At 42.0% G+C, this 23,855-nt stretch overlaps 1 protein-coding gene and 1 non-coding gene across 6 annotated transcripts in view; one reads left to right on the plus strand and one right to left on the minus strand.

Annotated features, from left to right (window-relative positions):
• CNIH3 (cornichon family AMPA receptor auxiliary protein 3) overlaps positions 1-23,608 on the minus strand; it is a 43,860-nt gene extending 20,252 nt beyond the window's left edge. For 2 of the 5 annotated variants that reach the window (XM_031596433.2, XM_090134995.1), the window contains exon 1: positions 23,342-23,603. In XM_031596433.2, coding sequence (XP_031452293.1) covers positions 23,342-23,422 — 81 coding nt within the window. In that variant the 5' untranslated portion in view covers positions 23,423-23,603. Of the gene's footprint in view, positions 1-23,341 lie in introns of all 5 variants that reach the window. The other 3 variants (XM_090134994.1, XM_090134991.1, XM_090134992.1) reach the window with 3 other exon arrangements.
• Positions 18,772-18,844, plus strand: TRNAK-CUU (transfer RNA lysine (anticodon CUU)). Its single transcript has one exon. It is a non-coding gene; the product is annotated as a tRNA-Lys (tRNA).
• Positions 23,609-23,855: the final 247 nt, after the last annotated feature.

The raw sequence follows: 23,855 nt of genomic DNA on the forward strand, positions 1-23,855 counted from the left end.
GCAGCTCTTCATTTACTCAAGCTGGGCAAACTGTTGGGAAGGTAATGACCGTGCAGCTCAGACACTTGCTTGTTTGTAATTGGGTACTGACATGGGCACCGGTTGCATCCCACAGGGGGAGAAGGTAAGGGGTACTTCTGTTCACAGCTCTGCCACAGATCTACTCTGGGATCCTGTGCATCTCCCCTGAATTATCTTTGCCTCACTGCACCGGTACTTACAGATGTCATTTTAAGATAGAAAAGCATCAGGAGATTTGAATGACAACTCTTTTCAACGTACCATGGAAACGGGTGTTGCAAATACAGAGATGAGCTCAAAATTTCCTTGAAACGAGGAAATAAACAAACCCTGAGTGAATTTGCTGTGCTGTTCCTTTTGGTAGTCAGTAACAGCAAGGAGTTTGACAAAATAATGAAATGGCAGTCAGCACAGAACCAGTTCACAGCTCCCTGTTCACTGCAGGGAGCTGGCCTTTAGGGGTCCCTTCCAACTCAAAAGTTGAGTATGATTCTTCACTGAAAGGGAAGACTGATCCGAGACAACAACGTGGAGAACTGAAACACTAGAATAATGAGGTGGACCCTATTCCACAAGGAGTCCAAAAAAGGCTTCAAAGCTTCACTGAATGCAGAGGTTTGGTGATAATGCTGGAACACGTTTAGATGCAGAAGAAGGAGGTAATTTTGAAAGACAGAACCATTAAGGCAGGGCTCTCTTGAGCAGGCCTTACCTAATGCAGAAGTCTTGGAGGAATACTAAATGACAGTTTGTAAAAGAAATTTACTTCAAATATGCTACATTTTTAGATTTCCTGCTCTCCCTCTCTCTCCTTTCCTTCTTCTCTCTCCAGCAGCATCTTCAGCTCCACAGACAAACCCCTGCTCTTTATTTGCTGGCAAGCAATTCATTTTTCATTATGCCTCCATAATATCTAAATGCACTGAAATGAATCAGAAACTATTAAGCATAAGGTTTTCTCCAAATCAATAATTCCAAATACAACAATCTATCAGGCAGGCCACTTGGGATTATGCCTGCAAATCATGACAATTTTAAGATATGTTTCTATTACACCTGCCAGAAGTAGACTGAGAATTTGTATGATGCACACAGAATCAGAGGAAAGTTTCTTCAGCAAAAGTTTCAGTCTCACTCTGGAAAGAGGCAGACAAATAACCCCCCCCTAATTCTTAATGTTTTATTTTCATAATAGTTTATATTTTGTTAAATCCAGAGGAATGGAGATCCAGTGATTACGTGAAGATACCTTCTTTCATTCATGAAAATAGTGTATTCCTATTTGTCATTCACAATGAAAAGCTTAAAAGTGCAGTGTTAGGCAGGTTCACAACTAGAAGGGATGTAAAGAAGCTCCCTTTTTCCTTTTTTCTTTTTTTTTTTTTTGTTTGGTCAGTTGGGTTTTTGGATTGCTCTCAAGTCATCCAATTCTAAAGCCACAGATAGGAAATAATGGAAGAAACTGTAGTTTCTTAAGATTGGTGGCTGCACACAATACAGTGTGTAACTGCAAAAAAAACCAAACCATGTTGCATTACAGGTGGGCTGTGCTGCTGAGTGATTTGCATAATCAATTAGTAAATATCTTCCTCTTCCAATTATAACTAACCTTGCGTAGAAGTGCAGTGCTCTAGGGTATTGTGTGGTTGGAGTTGCCATTTAACCCTGCAGAAAAACAAATAATTAACTACTTGCCATTATTAAGTATTTCACGGGAAGTATGGAGTTCTGGCCATACTCCAAAAAAACCAATCTGCTGCCCAATTATTCATACATTTCAGCTTGATGCGGTATAGCTACCTGCTTTCCATATAGAGCCCATCAGAGATGCTTATTGCTATGGAACAGCATTTGAGCGTGTTTGAGCTCCACTTCACTTCAGAAATTGCCACATTTATCAGTACCACGACAGAGCAGATCATTCAAGGGCAAGCAATGGAATACATCCCAGTCAAGGATTTCCATCATTTAGCCTCTGTAAAATGAACATGTTTTAGAAACTGTTCCATGTCTTTTAGTCATCCAATCTCATTTGATCCAGTGTGGCAATTCAGACATACACACATGTGGACATCAGTGACACCATCTCTGCAAAGGCTGGGCAACCAATACACTGTTCCAAAGGAAAACAACCAACTTCCAGTCACAGTGCCTAACAGAGAGCCACATGGTTGGCATTTTGGAAGCATACACCAGGGACTAATCTTAAACAGAAGAGAAAATTACCTATTTTAGTAAACATTACATTGAACATGGCTTGATAGGATAAGGATCGTTTCATTATTTTCATGTTTAGCAAAGACTTCAATCATTACTGCAAATGGGGCTATGGATGCTGACTCACCCTCTGACTTGGAAAATTTTCCCTGATTCCACACTGCAAAACACTGCAGGAAGTTTGCCCTACCGCTGCCCTATCTGCACTTTTTTTTCTATTGATAGAAATATGCTTGTGGGTGTTACCAGTCTAATAAAACTAAAGGTTTATAAAATTAACGATTGCATTCTCCTGCGATTCACATCATCTGCAAGTCTCAAAGATCCAAGTGTAAGTCAGAAAGGAGTTTGCCCAGTTTAAACATGCACTGAACAGATGAGATGGGGATGACATTGTAGGCTTCAATACACCTACAGTTGCATTCAGATTTACAAAACGTGCATTAATTATCTGCACTCTCTGTGCTCATCTCTCTCAACAACAACAGCTTTGAAGTACCAAGTACTCAAATAGACAAAACCTGAATTTTGTCTTCTTACACTTATCCACACAAACTGAAAGTTTCACCTATTAATGGCAGGAATTAATTATAACCTCTCAATTTTAGGGAAGGCTTTTTGTTTTTAAACCACTGAGCTCTTAAAGAAACACTTTTCAATGAAGAATGAGATGTTTTCGGGTGGTGGGTGGGGTTACTGTGCATTTGAATTCAGTGACAACAAAGACGTTGGATATTATTGCTCATTGGTATCTTAGAAAAATTATAATACATGTAAAACAGATCTTAGTGACAACCACACTAAGCACATAACAGAACAGCAACACTTAACATATGTTTCTTTGCCACCACCCTGCCAATCCCGTCCTGCAGAAACTGTTGTTAATGGCTCATCTAATTTGTCTCCCCCTCTGCTCTCATGCACAGCTCCCACAGCACCTACACAGGCAGCTCCTGGCTGTATGCAAGTCAGCATATGGGCAGCAGGTAGACAGGCTTAAGAGCACTCTGTGCTTACATTCATTTAATGCCTGCCCATCAGCTGCTGGATAGATATCTTTACTATGTTTGGGAAATATTGTTGAACATTAACCATGTTTGAACTACATTGATGCAAGCTGGGTGAGTTCCTTTGATGGATTTTGTTGACCAGAAGCTGTGAGTCAAAATGTGTGAGAGAGCATCAGTCAGTGAAGAACACAGAAGGAGCTGAAAGGGAAGATGCATCACTTGGTATGATGGAGCACGGGGAGCTTGCAGAGAGATGAAAAACAGCACTGATGTGGACAAAGTGACAGACTGAGAGAACACTTCCTGCCACCCAATTGTTACTGTAATGCAAAATGAAACTGAACAAGAAATTTTGCTCTGAGGTTGGTGAACATTTGTTCAAGGATGGTTTGTCCTCTCCTTCCATCTGAAGAGATCAGGTTCAGGCTATCAAGCAATGTAAATACAACAAGGAAAACTCTTCATAGGGCTTCCTCTGAGCCAATGCCTCCCATGTCATCTCCTCAGAGAACGCTCATTTGAGCTTAGCAGCAGCTGGTCACAGTACTTTCAAGATTCTTGCAACACTCCATAAATCAGAAGAGATGTAAACTGTACTACAAGGATTAATTCTATAGTCTACAGTATGGCCTAGGGATATCCAGTAATGCAGCTGTCAGATTTAAACTGCTTTTTGAGTACTGCCTTCCTCCCCCTCACCAGGGCCACTCTGTGTACCTCAGCACTCACAGCACCATCAATGAGTGAAACCAGCTCTGACTTAACTTGGCAATCTTATTTTAAAAAGCAAACAAACAAAAACCATGAAGAGCTGATATTAGGCTAGGAGAGAAAAATAAATCTAATATCTCTGGAAAAACAACCAACTCCTCTTTTCTGACATGATATTGAAGTACAGCTGAGAGCAATTCAGCCTATATTGTTCACTAACTCAGGAAAAGGGTGGAATGCAGGTTGCACTGTCACAGGAGATATTTTCTTCACTTCCAGTGCTTGCATGTTACCATTCATTATTTGTTTTTAACCAACCACTACCTAACATCAGATGGCCTGGGGTTGTTAAGGTCTGAAAACTGAGAGCTAGCTGCTCAGAGGACACAGTGTTCAGCTCTCATTTCATGTTGCATTGGAACAAATCAGCATCTTCATACCACTTCTTGTTTGCTGCTCAGATGCACAGCCCAGATTTCATGTTTCTGTGCAACAGCAGGGTCAGCATCTAACTCACTTTAGAGCGCATGAAGCTGGGCACATATGCAGCAAAACAGTAATACCCAGACTCTACTCTCTCAAGTCACTTTCTGCCTTCAGAAGTGAGGACAACATAGGCTGCTGCTGCTCAAGTTAATTCAGGAAAAATGGAATAGGCTAACCAATACTGTGCACCTATGCCACCCCTAAGCTGATAAACAGCCTTTGTCTTTCTAAATCTTGGGATTAACTTTCACACTTTCCAGAAAATCTCCAGATTTGTACAACTCTCTGCTTTACATTTCTTAAAAAGGAAATTTGTGTTCTTATTTCATACATCATAAATTCATCATTTATTGTGTTACTCATGCACTTAACACTAGTGATCTGTACTCAGTATGGCAGCTGTGCTTAAGGAGCAGGGTTTTTTTGGCAGCCCTCAGAACTGCTTCATGCTCAGGTTCACACGTTCAGTTTGTGATCCATAGGAAGTGCACAGAACTATTAATCAAGGTTACAACCATACCTATAGTAAGCTCACTATTTCAGCAAGGCAGACACTGAAGCACAGTGACTAAAATGCTGGAGGTATGCAGCATTACAAGCATACAAAACTATTCTCACACATGCCCCCCAAGAGCTATCTTTTTTCAGCATTAAAAGATCTGCAGTAAAGCAAGAGTTCTTCACAAAGCAAACTACTTTGTTTATTGGAGGTCAAAAATAAGTTACTGCACAGCTTTGTAATATTTACACACTTGAAGGCTGGGGAGCTGCTTTGCAACTAGAAACATCATGGGAACACAGGATCATTGGGGTTGGAAAAGACCTCTAAGATCACCTAGTCCAACCACCAACCCATCCCCACAATGCCCAGTAGTACTCAACCTGAGCTTGCTCTGGTGCAACTGAGAGCCATTACCTTAAGTGTAATGGAAACAGTCTAGAGAAGAAACAGCATGACTCAAGGATGTAACACAGCAGTAAGTAAAACATAAGCTACAGTGACCATGAAAAAGCACACAACCATCCAGAGAAATGTTTTTGGCCTCTTCTAGCCTCCTGTTCCATAAATAAAGAGCATCTACCAGTGACCCTGCACACTAATCTCATTAAACAGTGCAAACAAGATCCTCATTTTTGGTAGGAAGTGTGCATACATCAGAGTTTTCAAAATGCTGTATTTTCTCCTGGTCAGAACTATTTCTGTCATTTTCAATGAACTAATACTCAAAGAATATCCAGATGTACCACAAAACCGTTGTTCCCAAACCACGTTTTTACCTTTTGACTTTAGACAACTAGATTGTGAGGCATAGTTCACAGGAGTATTATATCACTGTATTTGTTTTAATAAAACACACTGCTTATAGAGAGTGAAACATCTCATCTTACCTTCTAGATCAAAGTGCCTCTTGTTTGTACTATAATGAAACAGTAATGATAGTAAATGTTATTATTTTATCACCATTTAATTCTCAAAACAGAATCCGTGAAGAAGTAATGCAGGGGACATCTTGGGCTGCCAAGTATAGCCCCTTATTTCTGCCAACCCAAGTGATCCAAGTGATGACTAAGCCAAGCTTATTTTGAAAAGGAGGCATACAGTTTCCCCTCTTACTGTTCCATTTGGAAGACCATTCCATTTGGAAGCATTTCCAAAGCTGCTGTGAAACCGTGAACCTGTTCCTAAATGAAATTTGATCACAGATAACACCGTGTATGCCATTGCAAAGCACTACTTCATTACAATGGCTATTTAATAAAATGAGAAAGTTTTATTTTGCAGGAACTTGCAGTTGGAGCAATTCCAAAGTCATTTGTCTTCAGTTCAGCAGAAGACTCCATCCCAGTGCCTGCTAGCTGACATTCATACAAACCTACACATACACACCCAAATCCTGTGCATTGCAGCCCTTGCACAAGAATAAGAATTAATAACAGAGCTAAATGAAAAAGAGATACAGTCCCAGATCAAGTTTTTCCTTAAAAGCATGGGTTAACTCTTGGATATCTGGCACATTTTATCTTGACACCTGCCAACAGAAGCTAAATCTAATCAATACCTTCTTTTGAAAAACTAAAAACATTTTTCTTGCCAAATTTCTGTAGGAGTCTTCATACACAAGTTACACGCCTAATTATCTCAGCATTTATTAACTCTTCACTTCTAAGCCAGTTGATAAGAAGGAAGGTCCTTCTGAAGAAGAGAGAAGTGCTGTGAGATGTGCAGTAGTGCAATAATGGGCAGCAGAAAAATACAAAACGGTGAAATAAATTTCCTTTTTCAGGCTTCATATGGCCATCCAGCATTCTGTGGGGAGAGGACATCATACTTTCCCATCTCCAATTTTGGCAGGGACTGACGACTCCAAAAAGAATCAGTGGCTGAACGCCAAGGAAAAAAGAACTCCCTAACATGGAAGCGCAGCAGGAATTTAATCTGAAGATGATGTGGCAGTCAGGGAAATCCTATGAGCCAAGCTGTGGCCAAAGAGATAAGAAAACCTGCTTGCTGCTACCCATATGATTGCACGTTCACGGCTTTAGTTTGATTGGGAACCATTTGAGTGGAGAGAGCTGGCACAGCCCTGCTCACTGTCCCTGCAATCAAAGCCACACTGCAGGAATTTACATACGGCAGGTGCAGGGACTGTCTGAAAAGTCAGCAAAGCTTTTGAATTAGTAATGGAATTCAGTCAATCATCCAGAAATTAGAAAGAGTTTCATACTGGCAGATAACACCATTGCTATTTATGGACTTCAATATCTCCTATAGAAGGATAAAGATACCCAAAGACACGCTGAAGTGTGATTCTGTAGACAGCAGTTCAGACTCAGGAGAACAGTGTTTAGAAAGCCCTACAGTCCAAACGCCTACACTGTTTGTACTGCAGGGTTTGTATTTCAGACCAGGAATGAATGAATGAAGCTAATGAGTATTGCCCACCTGGCCCACATTGTGAGCTTTCAGAATATAGCTGCCAGTGCCACGCACAGATGATGCATTTACTTGTGTATTTTTGTAGTAGACAATTCTACAGCATATATGCAGGTTTAAACCTTTGTGCCCTGAAAAAGTTCTAGGTAACCATTACAGAAAACAAAAAATATCATTAAGCTTAAATATTACTAATGCTGTAATTTTAGGTGATATATTATCCTAATAGGTGAAATACTCAACCCCAACTTTCATGCTGGTACTAAACAAACCTTTAATCCTTTCACATCAATTACAGCCTCCCTTCCCTCCCCATCTACTTGGATGTTTTTAACCTCTTATCTCTGAAACTGTGCTCTGATATTTGTAACAGCACTTCTTCATGAGCCACATGGATATTTCAGTCAATGTCTCAGTATTACCTCCTATGACATAGTTCTCTGCCTTCTTCCATAGGATCTCAGCCACAAACCCACTTAGTATTTCAGATGGCCATATTGGGATGAATTTGCATCTTCATTTTATTTCAAGTGAGCCTTATATCTCTCTGGAAGTTGGAATTACATAGCCAATGAAGCAAGGATAGGACATAAAGCAGAAAAATGTGGAGTGATCTTTGCATCATTAAGCATAATTATGGTGGAGAGCACCCTCCTGGCTTTCCACTTTTATGAACTCCTCTAACAGAGAGTGACAGACAGCAGTTTCTTAAAGTGATTATTCAGAATTGCAGGAATGGATGGGTAACTACCCTCCAAAGCCAAGTTAATCTTTTTTTCTCCCCACATTATTGTATCCTTTTGTTAAACATCTTTTAAAATATTCATATGTATGTTTTTTCTTTTCATCATATCTACCCACATAATGCAGGAGCTTTCTAGATTATATATCTGAAATGCTGGTTTTGATCAGTCTTAAGACTACAGTCAAACAGAGCTTAGACAGGAAAGTGAGATGAAATGTATTTATCAATAAAAGTAAAGAATAACAATTATGTTTTGCATTTAAAAAACTTACTTCATGACAATGAAGACTTTAACAAACGTATCACTCCTGTGTTTTATACCAGGGGAAAAACAAAACTCAGGAGTTAAACAAATAGCAGAAATGGTTGCAGATGAAAGAGAGCCCCCTGAATTTCTGCACCAAGCCTAAACGTTTGGGGAAACAAAGAATACAAGAATACTGTCAGCAGACAAATAGCATATGAGAAGCAAAACTATGTGTTTCTGTCTGATTATTATACTGTCGTTCGTCCCTGGAGCAGAGCATTGCCTTAAGCTGTGCCTTTCTGGATTAAGATTGCAAATGGTTTTTAAACTACTCAAGGGTAGAAAATTGTTCTATCTGTCAGATTTCACAGTAATAATTGTATGGCATTTCTCTGCTCTACTTAACTTGATTTCTTATGCTGCTACTATTAAACAACTCTCTACATTGCTAATGCAAACAAAGCGCTTGTGGCTCCATCCAGGGCTGCACAAACGTACAGCTGAGCAACTGGCTTTTGATTTTTAGTTCTGTGCGTGAGGTGGTACTACATCTAATCCAATACAGTTCAAACTTTTGAGCCTCTAACTGGAAGTTTAAGATAGCTTACCAGTCATTAAAATCTTACTGTAACTTCTCAACAGACCCTAAGCTCTTTCCACTAGAAATTCTGATCTGCAAAATAAAATGCATGCAGTGACTATTTCACAAATATAATTGAACAGGATTTCCTATCTACCTATGGAATTGTAGAGGCATAACTATCTATACTATTCTAGTTAAATAATGATAAAAATCCAAAGAAGGTGGCTCTCCTGCCCAGAACATGTAGCCACACCAATGCAGACTGCTATGCCTGCACGCATCAATGTATTCCCCCGCAGAAACAATAACTACACAGACAGACAAAAGCAGCAGTGTTGCTTGAGCTGCACCAAGTCAGATTTCTGAGCATGTGGAGAGGTGCAGGAGAAACTGCTAAGAATAACCATTTGGCAGATACCTAGAAGTCCATGTATGCGCACAAGAATGAAAAACTCTATTCACCCTGTGAAAGAGGCAGAGATTTATCTTCAGGAACACAACCATACTGTGCAGAGTTTCAAGTATTTTGAATCGAAAGTTACTATCTCAGTGTGTTACTGGTTGCTATTATTATAGCAACATCACAGACAATATGAAAAACCAACCTGATTTCTGCATGTAAAAAATTCACTTCTTGTTTTGACAAAAGCACAGAAAAAAACATCAACAGTTGCAAAATTCTGTTGAGAGCATGATGTTCCCAGAAAGCTGATCTGACAAGCATCTATTGACAGCTTTCTATAACTGTTACGAAAGGGGTGTTTTAAAGTCACCTCATCCAATTGCGAGGAGAAACAATTTTAATGGGCAACAAGGGGATTCTGGACACCAATTTCACTTTTTCTCCTCAATCATTGAAATATATTCCCCAGTTATCCAGAAGCTGAGATGTGCTGACCTTTTCAGTCAGGAAGGAAGAAGTTGTTCCACCTTTTCCTCCAGGTATGGAGTTCAGAGATGACCTACAATTGTGCCACAGTTTCACACCCACTCCCTAGCTTTCAGTCCAGACCAGCTGAAATCCAGCCAGGAAAAAAAAATCAGTTTTGCAGAGATAAATTGCAGTTCATAACAAGAAGGAAAACAAGCAAGCAGGCTGTACAGGAAACATGATCCTAACACAGTTGTACAGAGCCTGTTTCTGAAGAGGCTAATAGTTCTGCTCCCTGCAGCTAGAACACATTTCAGAACAGACTTCCAATGGAGGAGGAGTTTAAGGTAGGTGTGCTGCTTCATTACAGCGAGACAGTTCAGAAATCAGCAGCATTATGTAAATGAAGAACAACCCTTGACATGCTTTAAGGGACAGAATGTATTGATAACATCAAGCAAAAATAAAACACCAACATCTTCACTTAGCAGCAAAAGATGATGGCTATACCACATTGCTCTAAGCAGACGTAAAGGTTAAATGTACCTAAAGACACGTACCTAAAGATGCATTAAGTGCATTTACATTCAGCATTGCTGAGGAAATTCTTCTGCCAGCATAGACTTAAAAATCATGTCTCCTATCTCTCACAAGAGCACCTGAACTCATTTCTTGAAACATTTTTTGGAAATCAGGTCAATTCCACTGCCGTTATCTTGTTACAGTGCATAAAGACATTTCATTGAAGGGCTTATTGAGGCAAAAGACCTACCCTCACTTTTTTAGACTAGAAGTGTATGAAATGAGACTGTTGCACCCAGCAGGTCACCCACTCTGGAGACTCTGTGAGTCCATGGTGAAGGTGACATCAGGGCCTATCATCGGGATTTGACAATCAAGCACAAAGAGCCGCACATCTGAGCACCTTTGTAGGCTCTCAGAAAAATAGTTTGTGCAGCAAAGGGAGCTGAACACACATCTCCCACACCTGCTGTACTTTCAGTGTAAGCACACTGCCAATAATCTGCTCTGCATATGTCCTCCTCTTGCTACATGCAATGGAGCATTTCACATGGATTCATGAAAAGCAGGCTTTTCCATTTAAGCAACAAAATCAAAACCTTTTAAACGCTGGACTATCTAACCACTTCTGATTCTTCAGCTCAGCACAGCAGTGACAACAAGCTGACATGCCCTATCAGCAGTGCTGTCCCTTGTTAGCAAGGCACTAAGTTGATGTGACAGACAAGTCTGTTCAGAAAAACCATCTGTAACAGTGTGGATTCCCAGTCGCGGCCGCACATTCATCAAGGTAACAGAGGGCAACTAGCAAAGGTCATACAGACTCGAGCCTCACTTTCTTCTATTCTGGAAAAGGGGCAAACAAAGACCAGATCTGCAAATAAATTGTTAAAAAATATATATATAAAGTATCATCCATAATCTCAGTTTCCTCAGCGGGCCAAGGGCAAATTACAGGTGCTCGGATTCAAGCTTTCAAGCTGAGGTGCTGACATGATTCGTTGCTCTGATTCAGATAATGGACAGCACAGCTGAAATGGCTTGCCATCCTCCCAAACAACACTGGTGAAAAAAAAAAATGATGCAATTTTGTATCCAAGCCCAGGAGAGACTGGAGAACTCTACTTTCAACAAAAGGAGAGCGCTGCTCTGTTCTTGCTTCTCTTTAGACTAAATGTCACACCAAGAAAGTGCAGTGAGAAATGAAACAGAGAAGAGGTATTGCTCATTATCTCTATGTCACCAACTCATGACTAGAGATTTGTACATCATCTACGTGTACAGGTTACATTCTTTACTATCCAGCTTTTCCCATGTCAGGAACAGGCTAGGTTTGGGCTTGTGAAAAGCCTGACACACAAGGGTAAACTTAGAGGGTGTTGGCATGGTCACATTGGACTGACTGTGGTTTCCAGCCAGGATTAACCCACTTAACAAAAGAAAGTACTCTTCTCTACCTGATTTTCCTTAAAATTACAAATTATTTCTCATCTAGCTCACCTTAAATGTAATGTGCTCGCATGCGATGTTACCACTTGCTTTTTCCTGTCTCATCAGACCTCCAGTGTGGGAGATGTGGAAGCAAAGAGAAACCGACTTTAGAGCCACAAAGCTCTGTGTTCATAAATTATTCTCAGAGCTCTCTGTTCATAAATTATTCTCAGAAAAATGTACTTCAGTTCTTTCTATTAGTTAACAAAATAACACAAATCTAGGAACAAACAGGATGCATCTGCAGAATAATTTCAGACAAAGGGTAGTAAATAAATGAGGAAATACATCAAAATAAATACAATTATAAAAAATATTTGCTTCCAAGGAGGAGGTAAGAGAATGAAATCAGAAGACAAGACATTTTTTCCAGTATCTGTAAACAAAAGTCATCAATGAAAGTCTGGTCAATTGACTATTGCTATATCTAACATTGCTGTATCTAATATCTAAGTTTCCAATCTTATCATCACACCACAACTTATTCTACTTCTTAGTTTTCAAAGAGTCCTACATAGTGTTACAAGTCCTTATTGTGACATTTTTAATTTGTCACATGCACTCTTTCTTTCCAGTCAGTTCTCTCCTCAATAGTGTCAATTCACAGTGTAAAAATTGATGTTTAGGAGAGATATCTTCCCCCACTCCTTATGTTGAGTTCTCTTCCATTTCATCACAGGTTTCCCATTGCTGCTGTCACCTCTTTTTCCTCTCTTGCATTCCCCATTCCTACCAGCAGTGATTTATCCATGTTCACTAAACCCCAGAAAACACATAAGTGCACCTGGGTTCTGCCACTAATAAATTTGTCCAAGCACGTCACATTTTACAGCATACCCTCACAGAAGACTCATTACACAGTCCATCCAAAAATGCCCACTATCTGAATTCAACTATAGTTTTTCTGCATTCAGCCAATCTTTTCAAGCAAGAATTTACTTTTTCAATCTTCTTTTTAAACCTCTACTCATAATATACCTTTTATGTCTAATATGATCTTCATATCTTTCTCCCCAGAGTTCTGCTTCCCTTAGCCCAACTTCTCCTCTTTCCATGAAGCTTTTCTTACCCATTACCCACTGAGCAGTGTGGTAATAGCAATGCTGTCTAAGAAAAGAGCCTGCCATGGGGTGGCAGGCCAAAATACTGTTCTGTGTTTCTTGCCTCCCACCTGCACAGCTGGAGCCCAGCTGGACCAAGAGGCAAGGCAATAGAGCAGGAGGTTCTCCTGCAGGTGGCATCAGGCAAGGATGACAATCCTCAGAATCTCTCCTGATGTTCTTATCTATGAAGAACTTGAAGGAAGAAACCCCAAGGTTTCACACACCCACCCACCAGCAAGACAGCTGTGTTTGCAGAGATAAGGTAAGGTGAAGCAATACATCAGCAGTGCAGCTGTGTTTGCAGAAGGTAAGGGAAAGGCACACAACAGCCAGTAAGAAGGATCAGAGTAAGATAATCGAACAGCAGCACTTTTTTCATGCCTCCACTGTCTACCTACATTCCTATGAAACTGATTGTTTTAATTACAAGAGCATGATTAAGGATTAAGACAGATTTCAGCACAGCTCCAAACAGACCTGCCATTCAAGTGATCAGCAAATCAATTTCCTAAAGGATGTAATAGTGTTTAAGCAATACTGCAAGCAGATCAACTGTGAAGCACACACAGTCAAATCAGTCTTCATGGAGACTTCGTTATGCTGGCTTATAAATGCCCATTTCTGTGGTGATACAAATAACTGTTTAGCACAAACTCTTAACATGATAAAATAATAACACTGCAGAAGATTGACTAAACAATCAAGCGCTTGAAACAGTGACTCACAGCATAAAGATGGCTGGCATTTAAATGCATTGAAAAATCAAATGACATTTCTTCAAAAAGAAGAAAAAAGTAGTGCTTCTGTCAACAATGCCTGACATTTGCACAGAAACTGTTATCGGAGAATTGCAAAGACTTTAACTTACTAATTCTCACCATTTTACTGCAGATCTTCTTTGCATTTTAAACTCCATTACCCCAGTAATGTGCTTAGTTTAGACTATGCTACAAAATATAAATCTGATAGCTAGGATATGACAGAACTCCCAAAAGCTTAGAAATACAGACGGACCCCAAACTGACCCAGAGGTATTTCACAACCTTCTGCACAGGTGAGGAGCTGCAGGCAGTGCTCTATAGGACAGCTCCACAAAGGCACTCATTTTTTTCTACCTATTCTTTTTATCAAAACATTAGGTGTGAGTTCAGCAATCCTGCACTATCTTGAATAGAAAACCTACTTCCACTGTGAAAGTTTTGTGATTTTTTTCAGTGCCTCTTAAAATAACTTTTCACAGTAACATCTCTAAAATAAATTCTTTCTTTATACGGTAATATTTTTCCAAAGGAAAGCAGATAAAATTAGATGGACCCTTGTCCTGCTGCCACAAGGTGCTTTGATGTTCCTCAGAGTTTTCAAGGGCACACAGCGTGACACTAAGCAAGAGGGAGATGCTGTGTCCCAGCATAAAAAAATCTGTACCCAAACTGGGATAATATGGAAAGGATGGACAGACCACAAGGTGAAAAACTGACTGTATCACTAGGATGAAAGACAGCGTTCACTGGTTTGGAGACTGCCTGATAACCAGTTTAGAGTGGAGTTCCTCAGAAATCAGTACTGGTGTAAGACTTGTTTGACATCTTCATTGATGACTTGGAAGATGAGATGGAGCAAGTTTGCAGGTGATATCAGGAGGTACCACTGCCATTAAACACAGCTATTGGAGAGGGGATCCAGTTACTGGGTTTCTTTTAACAGGAATAGGATATTCCGATGGTGTAAATTACCCATGAAACACGGGAACCATCCTGCTAATAAAACTGCATCTTGCTTGTTGCATGGCATCATAGCCATGAACCGAGCATTCCTAAAAATTTTCAACACTCCTCTGCCTTTCCTTCATGAACTTTCCTTCCTCTGTCCTGAGACTTCAGGTGACTATCTCTTTGCAGAATGAAAATAACAATACTTGTTTCATATCAGATAGCTACCTGGTTTCCAGAGAAAGTTGGTATCTTTCCAAAAGCACAAACCTGCAAGAGGTAAGTCCTCAGTATCTTTAGCTTTTGATATTCTGAGACCATTGGATTGCCTGGTGGATTCACCTCTAGCTGTCAGTAGCAGAAACAGTTATAAATAAACCCCATGCTGGAGACAGAGAGGAAGAGGAATGGGTCAAACAGATGTCTCTACATTCTCAAGCTGAGCATCCCTCTCTTCCTGAAAAACAGTTTGATAGAAGGACACTTATCCTGAGAGGGACAAAGGAAGCAGGCATATCAATGAAGCCAGAAGCCTGAGCATTGGGTTTTAAGGTGATTTAACATTATGTATATTTGTATATTCATCCACCAGATAAGAGCTATAAACTCATGCCTCAGACTCAATCAGAGAGTTGTACTCACAGACTAATGCAATATGACAGCTGTGTTGCCTTGCTTATTAACACGCAGAGCAGCTGAAATAAAGCACTACAAATATGCTGTTTACCAGCTTTGAGATAACATCCTTTTAGTAAGTAGATTTTCCAGCTAATCTTATGATTAAAAAAAAAGATGTGACAACTAAATATCATTGAAACAGTTCTCTGCATGTTTCTGAAGGACACATGAGACTCCACAGAATAATTTATTGTACGTAGATAATGGAGTCACTGTGAGTTGTGATACAACCAGTGGCAATCATTTACAGTTTAAAACCTTTCTCCAAATAAATCTCATAATGACAGTTCAAGCATGGAGAGAGAGCCAATTAAATCTTTCTACAGCTTTTAAGTCTGTGGTGAAGACAGACTTCTATCATTTTTAAATTATTTTAAAATTATTATTTAAGCATAGCAAGGTAGCTGCACTGAAATGTATTTATTTTTCAATATATAAAATATATTGTGTTAAGCTGCCTATGTTGCCTAGGCTGATATCTGTCTGTCAGCATTAATGTGACAAACTTCCAAGAGAAGAGTTGTAAGGGAACTGTCAGGCTATGTTATAGCCAGCCCAGTCTGGCTGTGCTCAGTCTTCAGAAAGAGTGGAAATATCAGACATTTCTTAAGCTGTCATGACTACGAAACCTTTAGGGACAATGTGCTCAGCCACTCAGAGAAGAAAAAAATATCTTCAAGAAATATGGATAACATAACAGTGTTTATGTTCCTACTCCTCAAACATTCATCTGATTCTATTTTTAATTACATGATTATCCAATATTCTCAGAAAATTCAGTTAATGACTCATTAAAGTACAGGACTGAACTTCAGTAGCTGAAAGAATATTCAAGCTCAACTGATTCTGTAAGGAAACTACTTTCATTTCAAGGCAGGCTCTTAAAGGAGGTTAAATTGAGGTGGCCAGCAGCCTTTACTGAAGAGAAATCCACATCCAACAATGAGGCACTGATGCACAAAAAACTGATAGAGTAGCAGGCAGTTTGAGATCGAAGTGCTTGTTCAACTCAACTTGCTATCAACCCAAGCTTTAAATGATTCTCTTGAGGACTTTCTACTTACCTTCAAAACTAAGATTATTTATCAAGAATTAGGGTAGGAATTTTCTGAGGAAACCTAGTGAGACAGAAACTGAATATTCACCAAATTCCATGTACATATCTCATGGAGAGGTTTCAAATATTTTAACTTAAACTACTGCAAATTGAGTACTAATAAATAATAATAAAACACAATCCACATCAGCAGGAGAAGGCAGAGTATAACAACAGAATTGGTAACATCTTCTAAGTACATAGCAGCTCCAGTTGGAAAGCAATGTTTTAGGGATATTTGTAAAAAAAAAAAATTAAAATAACAGTACTTTGAGTTCAGTTCTATTACCCACACTCAGTATGTGTGTCCTGTCAGGGGAGGTTCAAGTTGGATATTAAGAAACATTTCTTCTCAGAAAGAGCAGTGAGGCACTGGCACAGCTGCCCAGGGAGGTGGTGGTGTTACTGTTCCTTGGAGGTGTTCGAGAACAGCAGAGATGTGGCACTGAAGGACATGGTCAGCAGGCTGTAGCAGTGAGCAGAGAACTTTCGAGTAGTTGCTCGTAGTAACTAGATAAGAAGTAGTGATGTAAGTGCTTGCGTATGATAAGAGGGGCGTAGACGAAGGTGTACAAGGCTATATAAACTGTTGTCACGAGTTAATAAACGCCATTTTACCACCCACCACATTGGTGTGCACCGAGGTAGATGGACAGACCGAGATGTCCCTAACGATTGCGAACACCTTGATGAAGCTGGAGCGGGCTTCCGGCTTCATATGGTGACCCCCGACGTGATCGTTAGGGAAAAGTGGTCGGCCACAGGCGGCGTGGCAGGATCCTGCTCTCATCCACCTCCCTTGGGGAAGGAGGTGATGACCCTAGAAGAGGGGGCTGCGGCTTAAGGAGAGTGGAAGCTGGGTAGCGTCGGAAGGTACGGCCGTTAGCCTGTCCGAGGACCCAGGAGACCATCGGAAGAGGAGCCTGGTGGTCATTTGATCCGTCGGGGAGATTGCGCCCGGCGATGGAAGCCGTCATAAAGGTGATTTCGTCCGCGTGTAAGACCTATTGCGGGAAGAATACTCCTTCTAAGAAGGAAATAGGTACAGTGTTATCACTGCTATTAAAGGAGGGGCTGCTTACATCTCCCTCAGATTTATATTCCCCGGGGTCGTGGGATGCTATCACCGCAGCGCTATCTCAGCGGGCGATGGTACTCGGGAAGTCAGGGGAGTTGAAAACCTGGGGATTGGTCTGGGGGGCGCTGAAGGCAGCGCGAGAGGAGCAGGTTACATCTGAGCAAGCGAAGTTTTGGCTGGGCTTGGGGGGAGGAAAGGTCTCTCCCGCAGATTCCACAGGGAAACCGGTCGCGGAGCCTCAGAACGGCGGAGAGGAGAAGATTTCAGCTGCGCAGCAAGACACGAAGATGGCGCCGGGAGAGGCGATCGCGCCAAAAACAACATCTTGTTATCACTGTGGGACAGGCGCAGGCTGCAGCTGCGCCACAGCTGCCCCCTCGGCCCCCCCTCCTTACGGGGGGAGCGGCTTGTATCCTTCTTTGGAGGGGTTGGGAGGGCCGAGCGCGGAGGGCGTAGCCACGTCACCGGCGGGGAGGGACGATCCGCCCCGAGGGGTGGAGCGAAAGGTGGAGCCGGGGTGCTCCGACTCGGCCCCCGGGCCAGCTCTGACTGACTGGGCTAAAGTTAAAGAGAAAGCGAAAGAAAAGGGCCTAGCGAATCCAGCCGCGTTTATAGTTAGCCCTGCAAACACGGGCGCTTTCTCTATCACATCGGGTTATTGCGGAATCGGATTGGCCCTCTACATGGCCTACAGGGGCGGCACAGATGATAGCGGGAGTGGGAGGAACAACGCCCACTCAGAGGTCCGCCCAGATGGTTGAGATCATCGTAATCAGCAGGGATGTTTCCCTGGAAAGGCCTGTTCTGCTACAGCAGAACAGGGGCAGCACGCATAACAATTTATAGTGGGGGCCACGATCTGTCAATTGTCAGTGCAGTATGCGATCCCACTGCGCTGGAGACAGGAAGTGCGACCTGTCTGGGTGGATCAGTGGTCCTTACCGACGGAATAGCTTGTAGCGCTTCACGCATTAGTACAGCAAGAGCTTCGCTTAGGTCATATAGAACTCTCTCTTAGTCAATAGAACACTCCTGTATTTGTGATAAGAAGCGGTCAGGATCCTATCGCTTGCTGCACGACTTGTGCGCAGTTAACACTCAGTTAGTGCCTTTTGGTGTAGTTCAGCAGGGTGCGCCCGTACTATCCGCTGTGCCTGCAGGCTGGGGGGTTGTTGTTATCGATTTGAAGGATTGCTTTTTCTCCATACCCCTGGCTGAGCAAGACAGGGAGGCTTTTGCCTTTACGGTTCCTGTCTGTAACAAACAAGGCCCGGCTAGCTCAGTCGGTAGAGCATGGGACTCTTAATCCCAGGGTCGTGAGTTCGAGCCCCACGTTGGGCACCAGTGTTCAGATGCTCGAGGTCAGGACTGTTGTGATGGTGATTGTTTATTGGCCCTTCCTTCCCTGTAACATAGTCACAGATTTTGCTTTTGCAGCTAAGCTCGTTTTGAAAATAGGCCAAGAAGACATTCCTAGTACGGAAGCAGCGCTTATCTTAGAAGATGCTTTGTGCACCCGAGTAGAGCCTATAGCAATTTTACATGTAAGAAGTGATTCGGATGTACCAGGATTCTTTTCAGAGGGCAACGCAGCCGCAGATGCGGCTGCAGGGTCCCGTGTCCTGACGATCCGGAAGGCCAGAGACCTCCACTCCACGCTTCACATAGGCGCCCGGACACTCGCTCGAGCCTGTGGTATTTCTATTACAGCTGCAAGGGATGTGGTGCAAGCCTGCCCTCACTGTAATTCAGCTCCTGCTATTGGGGCGGGGGTCAACCCCCGCGGTTTAGGGCTGCTGCAAATATGGCAGACGGGCTTTACGTGGGAGCCGCGAATGTCACCTTGGTCGTGGTTGGCAGTTACTGTTGACGCAGCCTCCACGATGATCGTGGCTACCCAACACGGAAAAGCTAATTCTACCTCGACCCAGGCCCACTGGGCTGTAGCTATTGCGGTCCTTGGCTTGCAGATCTGATGAAAGAGAACAGTAACGAGGGACTCTGAGTTTTGCAGGTATGGCTCCTGTGAACGCTGAAGAAGAAGGAGACAGCCCAGGAACCCTGAAAGAAGGCCAGGAGAAGCATGGAGGAAGCTCAACTGTTGCTGCCAACGAGAAAACGCGTTTCTAACAGGGGCATGAATGTGAGGACATTGCAGGGATGTGTTGCTTCAATCTCAGCGACCACAGTGTATCCATCCATAAAGCGCTGAGAGCCCTGCGCGACCATACGGAGAAGATCGGCGTGGAGACGGACACCATCGGAGGCTGGTTGAGAAGTGTGTTTGGAGACATCGGAGAATGGGGTGTGCACTTATTGAAGGGACTGCTTTTAGGACTTGTAGTTATCCTGCTTTTGGTAGTATGTGTACCATGCTTTCTACAAATTATGTTAGGTTGTATTCAAAGGATGATTGACCGCACAGTCAATTATCGCGTAGAGTATAGTAAAATGCAAAAGGCTTGTAGGCAGTCAGAGAACGTAGTGATATAAGGGTAGCGCGGGATTATTTTGCGATTCGGGATGTAACGGGGCAAAGCTTAACTGAGAGGACGATGGCATGTATAGGCGCAAAGCGGGGTTTCGGTTGTACGCGGTTAGGGTCCTCTCAGGATAAAGTAGTTGCGCTTGTGCATAGGGTAGTTATGCTTGTGCATAGGGGGGGGGAGATGTAGCAGTGAGCAGAGAACTTTCGAGTAGTTGCTCGTAGTAACTAGATAAGAAGTAGTGATGTAAGTGCTTGCGTATGATAAGAGGGGCGTAGACGAAGGTGTACAAGGCTATATAAACTGTTGTCACGAGTTAATAAACGCCATTTTACCACCCACCACATTGGTGTGCACCGAGGTAGATGGACAGACCGAGATGTCCCTAACGATTGCGAACACCTTGATGAAGCTGGAGCGGGCTTCCGGCTTCAGCAGGCATGGTGGGGTAGGTTGGTAGTTGAACACAATGATCTTTGAGGTCTTTTCCAACCTTAGTGATTCTACGGTGAAGTAACTATCATTGATTGCAGCACACACTGCTCTTGCCCTCATGCAGTTGTTCTATTACATTGAAGTATATTCCATAAGCCTGGGTGATTTGGTACAACTGCTCAGGCAAGCCCTATTCATTATTCCATTGGCATAATAATCCTAAACTTTTCTGGCAGTCCTTAATACTACTGGTTACAAGCAATCACACATTCTCAGATACGCGCTGGTATGAGCTTGAAAATAGATGGTCCATCTCATGAATTATTTTTTTAACCTATCATACTTATGATTTTTTTCCTTTGTGGTATTATATAGTAGAACACTTTGAAAAGTTCTTTTATAAAGCTTTCTTTGAAATAACAAATCCCAAAGCACACAATTTCATCTTAAAATATGGTAGAAAGGGAAGGAATGTCTTACAGTCAGATTAGCCAAATAATTGCACTGAGGGAGTTTGGAAAAACATATCACATATTAAGGGACAACAAATAAGCCACAATTTGATCACTTCCAGTCAACTTCAATTCAGACATAACTGAAATCAATGGAGCTATACAGAAAAAATGTGATCTGTCAGACCTGGCTGGGAGTTCAGAAAGACCTGACATGGCTCAGCTAAACCTTGGTTCAGAGCAGTTCAGAATGGAGTATAACTGATTAGGTAATTACAGTGTGTTTTAATGAAGAACTACAAAAAGCTAGGGACATAAACCTTGTGCATAGTTTAAATTCTGTTCACATCAACAAATTAGTGTTTTCTTCCTCGACAGACAACAGCTACCACTCAAAGGTAGGAAACAATGTTATTATGTGTACCAAAAGCCTAAAGGAGTGTCTGCAATTCATTTTCAACTCCTTCCAATACTCTGACCAGCTTCACTCTGGCTGTCCTGAAGAGCACAGGAAAGAAAAAGAGATACTTCAATTCAGAAGAAAGGCATCAGAAGAGTATAGTTTCCAGAAATGAACATCCTCATTTTACACTGTTTTGGTTTCACAGTTTTTATTGGATTTACTACATTGATATGAATGTTCTTATATAAGTCATCTGACTAGCAAGCAAGAAGAAAGGAAAAAAAATTCTGTTCGAGTCACTATTATTTCATTCCAAAGAACTGCCCAAACTTCAGTCAGATTTGGGCTGGAACAACACAAAGTCAAATGCTTCCATTTGCTTTAGTCCTTTAAAGTAATCTACAAGATACATACTCAGATTGTCTTAGAACCTTGGAAATCATTCAATGTGATGAGATGCTCTGACTAATCAACAATTTATTTTTTAGGAACCATGCATTAAAAAAATAATAATTAAAAAGCATTTTATCAGGTAGCAGAAAATGCTACCTTCATAAACTTGTATTTGAAATATAGCAACTGTTCATTACAAGTATACTACAGTAAAAAAAAAAAGATGGGTTGCAGTGAAGGAGCAGGAGCTTTGTTTCTCAGTAAGATGTTCACAATGAGATGTTCAAGGTAAAAGAAATTCCTATAACACTAAATTTAAGCTATACATCAGACTACATTTCAGAAGAAGTAAGAAATTGAGTTATAACAGTTCTTAGAGAAAAGACAATAAAAATTCCTGTGTTTTGTATGTAGAGGTCATGTTTAAAAGTTTGTTCCAGCAATGTGTTCAGTCTGTTCTATGACCTTCACAAGCCATGCATTTCAATAGAACTATCTATTTATAACCGTACCAATTCTTGCTCAATTACAGCATTGTTTCCAGGTCATTTTCAAATTCAATCCCTCAGTAATTTTTCAACAAGCACATTAAAAATGAGTCTATTGACAAAAGCTTTCCTTTCTTAGTTGCTTCTTCTGAACCTCTAGAAACAACAGATTGCTCTCCACAGTCTTACAGATTGAAAGTTGATTTCACCAAGAGTGAATTCAAAGTAACTACACTGATTTATGGGAGAATCATAGAATCGTTTGAGTTGGAAGGGACCCTTAAAGGCAATCTGGTCCAACTGTCCTGCAGTGAACAGGGACACCTACAGCAGATCAGGTGCCCAGAGCCCCATCCAGGCTGACCTTGGATGTCTCCAGGAATGGAGCATCCATCATGTCTCTGGGCAAGGCAACCTGTGCCAGTGCCTCAGCACCCTGACTGTAAAAGCCTTCTTCCTTATATCCAATTAAATCTCCCATCTTTTAGTTTGAAACCATTTCCCCTTGTCCTGTCACAATAGGCTCTGCTAAAAATCCATCCCCTTCTTTCTTATAGCACTCCTTTAGACATGATTTGCCCCTTTTGCTAGATAGACTGTGCATCTTCAGGCAACAACTTCAGTCTGGAAAGAAGACAACTGCTGGAACACGATAACAGACTTCAAACACATGAAAATTATTAAAATGTATTCGTAATTATGGAGGGGTTTAGTTTATAGCAAGTGATTGAGTGCAGAAAACACTTTTAAATATCAGTAAGTTTGAAGAATCTATAAACTCACACTTTTGGAAACCTTATGGTTTGAGGAAGCTGAGAGAAGAGCACACGAGTGAGTGATCAATTGTACTCCTTTCCTCGCGGAGAGCAGGCTGACTGCTAGAGATCCTTTCTAGCCTTGCAGCACTTAGCATCACTGTCACATTTTCTGTCATTTCGTTAATAAGAAAAGCCTCGTAACTGCACCATTAACAGCTCAGAGCAATTAGATCTCAAAGATCACCCCGCGGAGAGAATTCTATTTCTACCTCTACCACGCTTACACAAAACTCAGCCAGCGGCTTTACTCTAGTTTGAATAAGAAGAAATTCCGTCTCTCCCTCGCTGTCAGCAAAGCGAGGGGTTTTGAATCCTACAAACACCACCGCTTCCAAGCGAAACGGACGGCCCCGCGGTACTCACATGCCAGATGGCGAAGAAGATGAGCGCGGCGCAAAGGACGAGAGACAGCATGTAGCAGAAAGCAGCGAAGGTGAAAGCCATGGCGAGGGGAGCCCCGAGCCCCCAGCGGGGAGACGGGCATCCGCGCCTCCAAGACCGACAGAGGCGGAGTTGCTCGCCTTCAGACACAACCAGGGAGGGGAGAAAAAGCCGCCCGGCCCCTGTGGAGCCCTCCACCTGCTGCTGGGAGGGGGAACGGGAGCGGCCCGACCCCCCTCGCGCTCTGCCCTCCCCCGTGAGGGCGGTGGAGCCTCCAGCGGGGGGGTGGGCTCGGCACGGGTCCCCCCACCGGCGGGGCGGGGTCTTCTGTCGCCACCGCGTGTTTGTAACCGAAATCCTGTCACGACAGCGTGAGGGTGGGCTGGTAGTGAGGCTGACTTGATCGTGAATAAAGAATGACTTGTCCAAACTTGAAGTACTTTATTCTTTTCGTTCTTATGTTTTCTTTGAGCAGCCTGTGCCACAGCTAGATTTA

The sequence above is a fragment of the Phasianus colchicus genome, chromosome 2 (assembly GCF_987193195.1).
Source record: "Phasianus colchicus chromosome 2, bPhaCol1.hap1.1, whole genome shotgun sequence".
NCBI lineage: Eukaryota > Metazoa > Chordata > Aves > Galliformes > Phasianidae > Phasianus > Phasianus colchicus.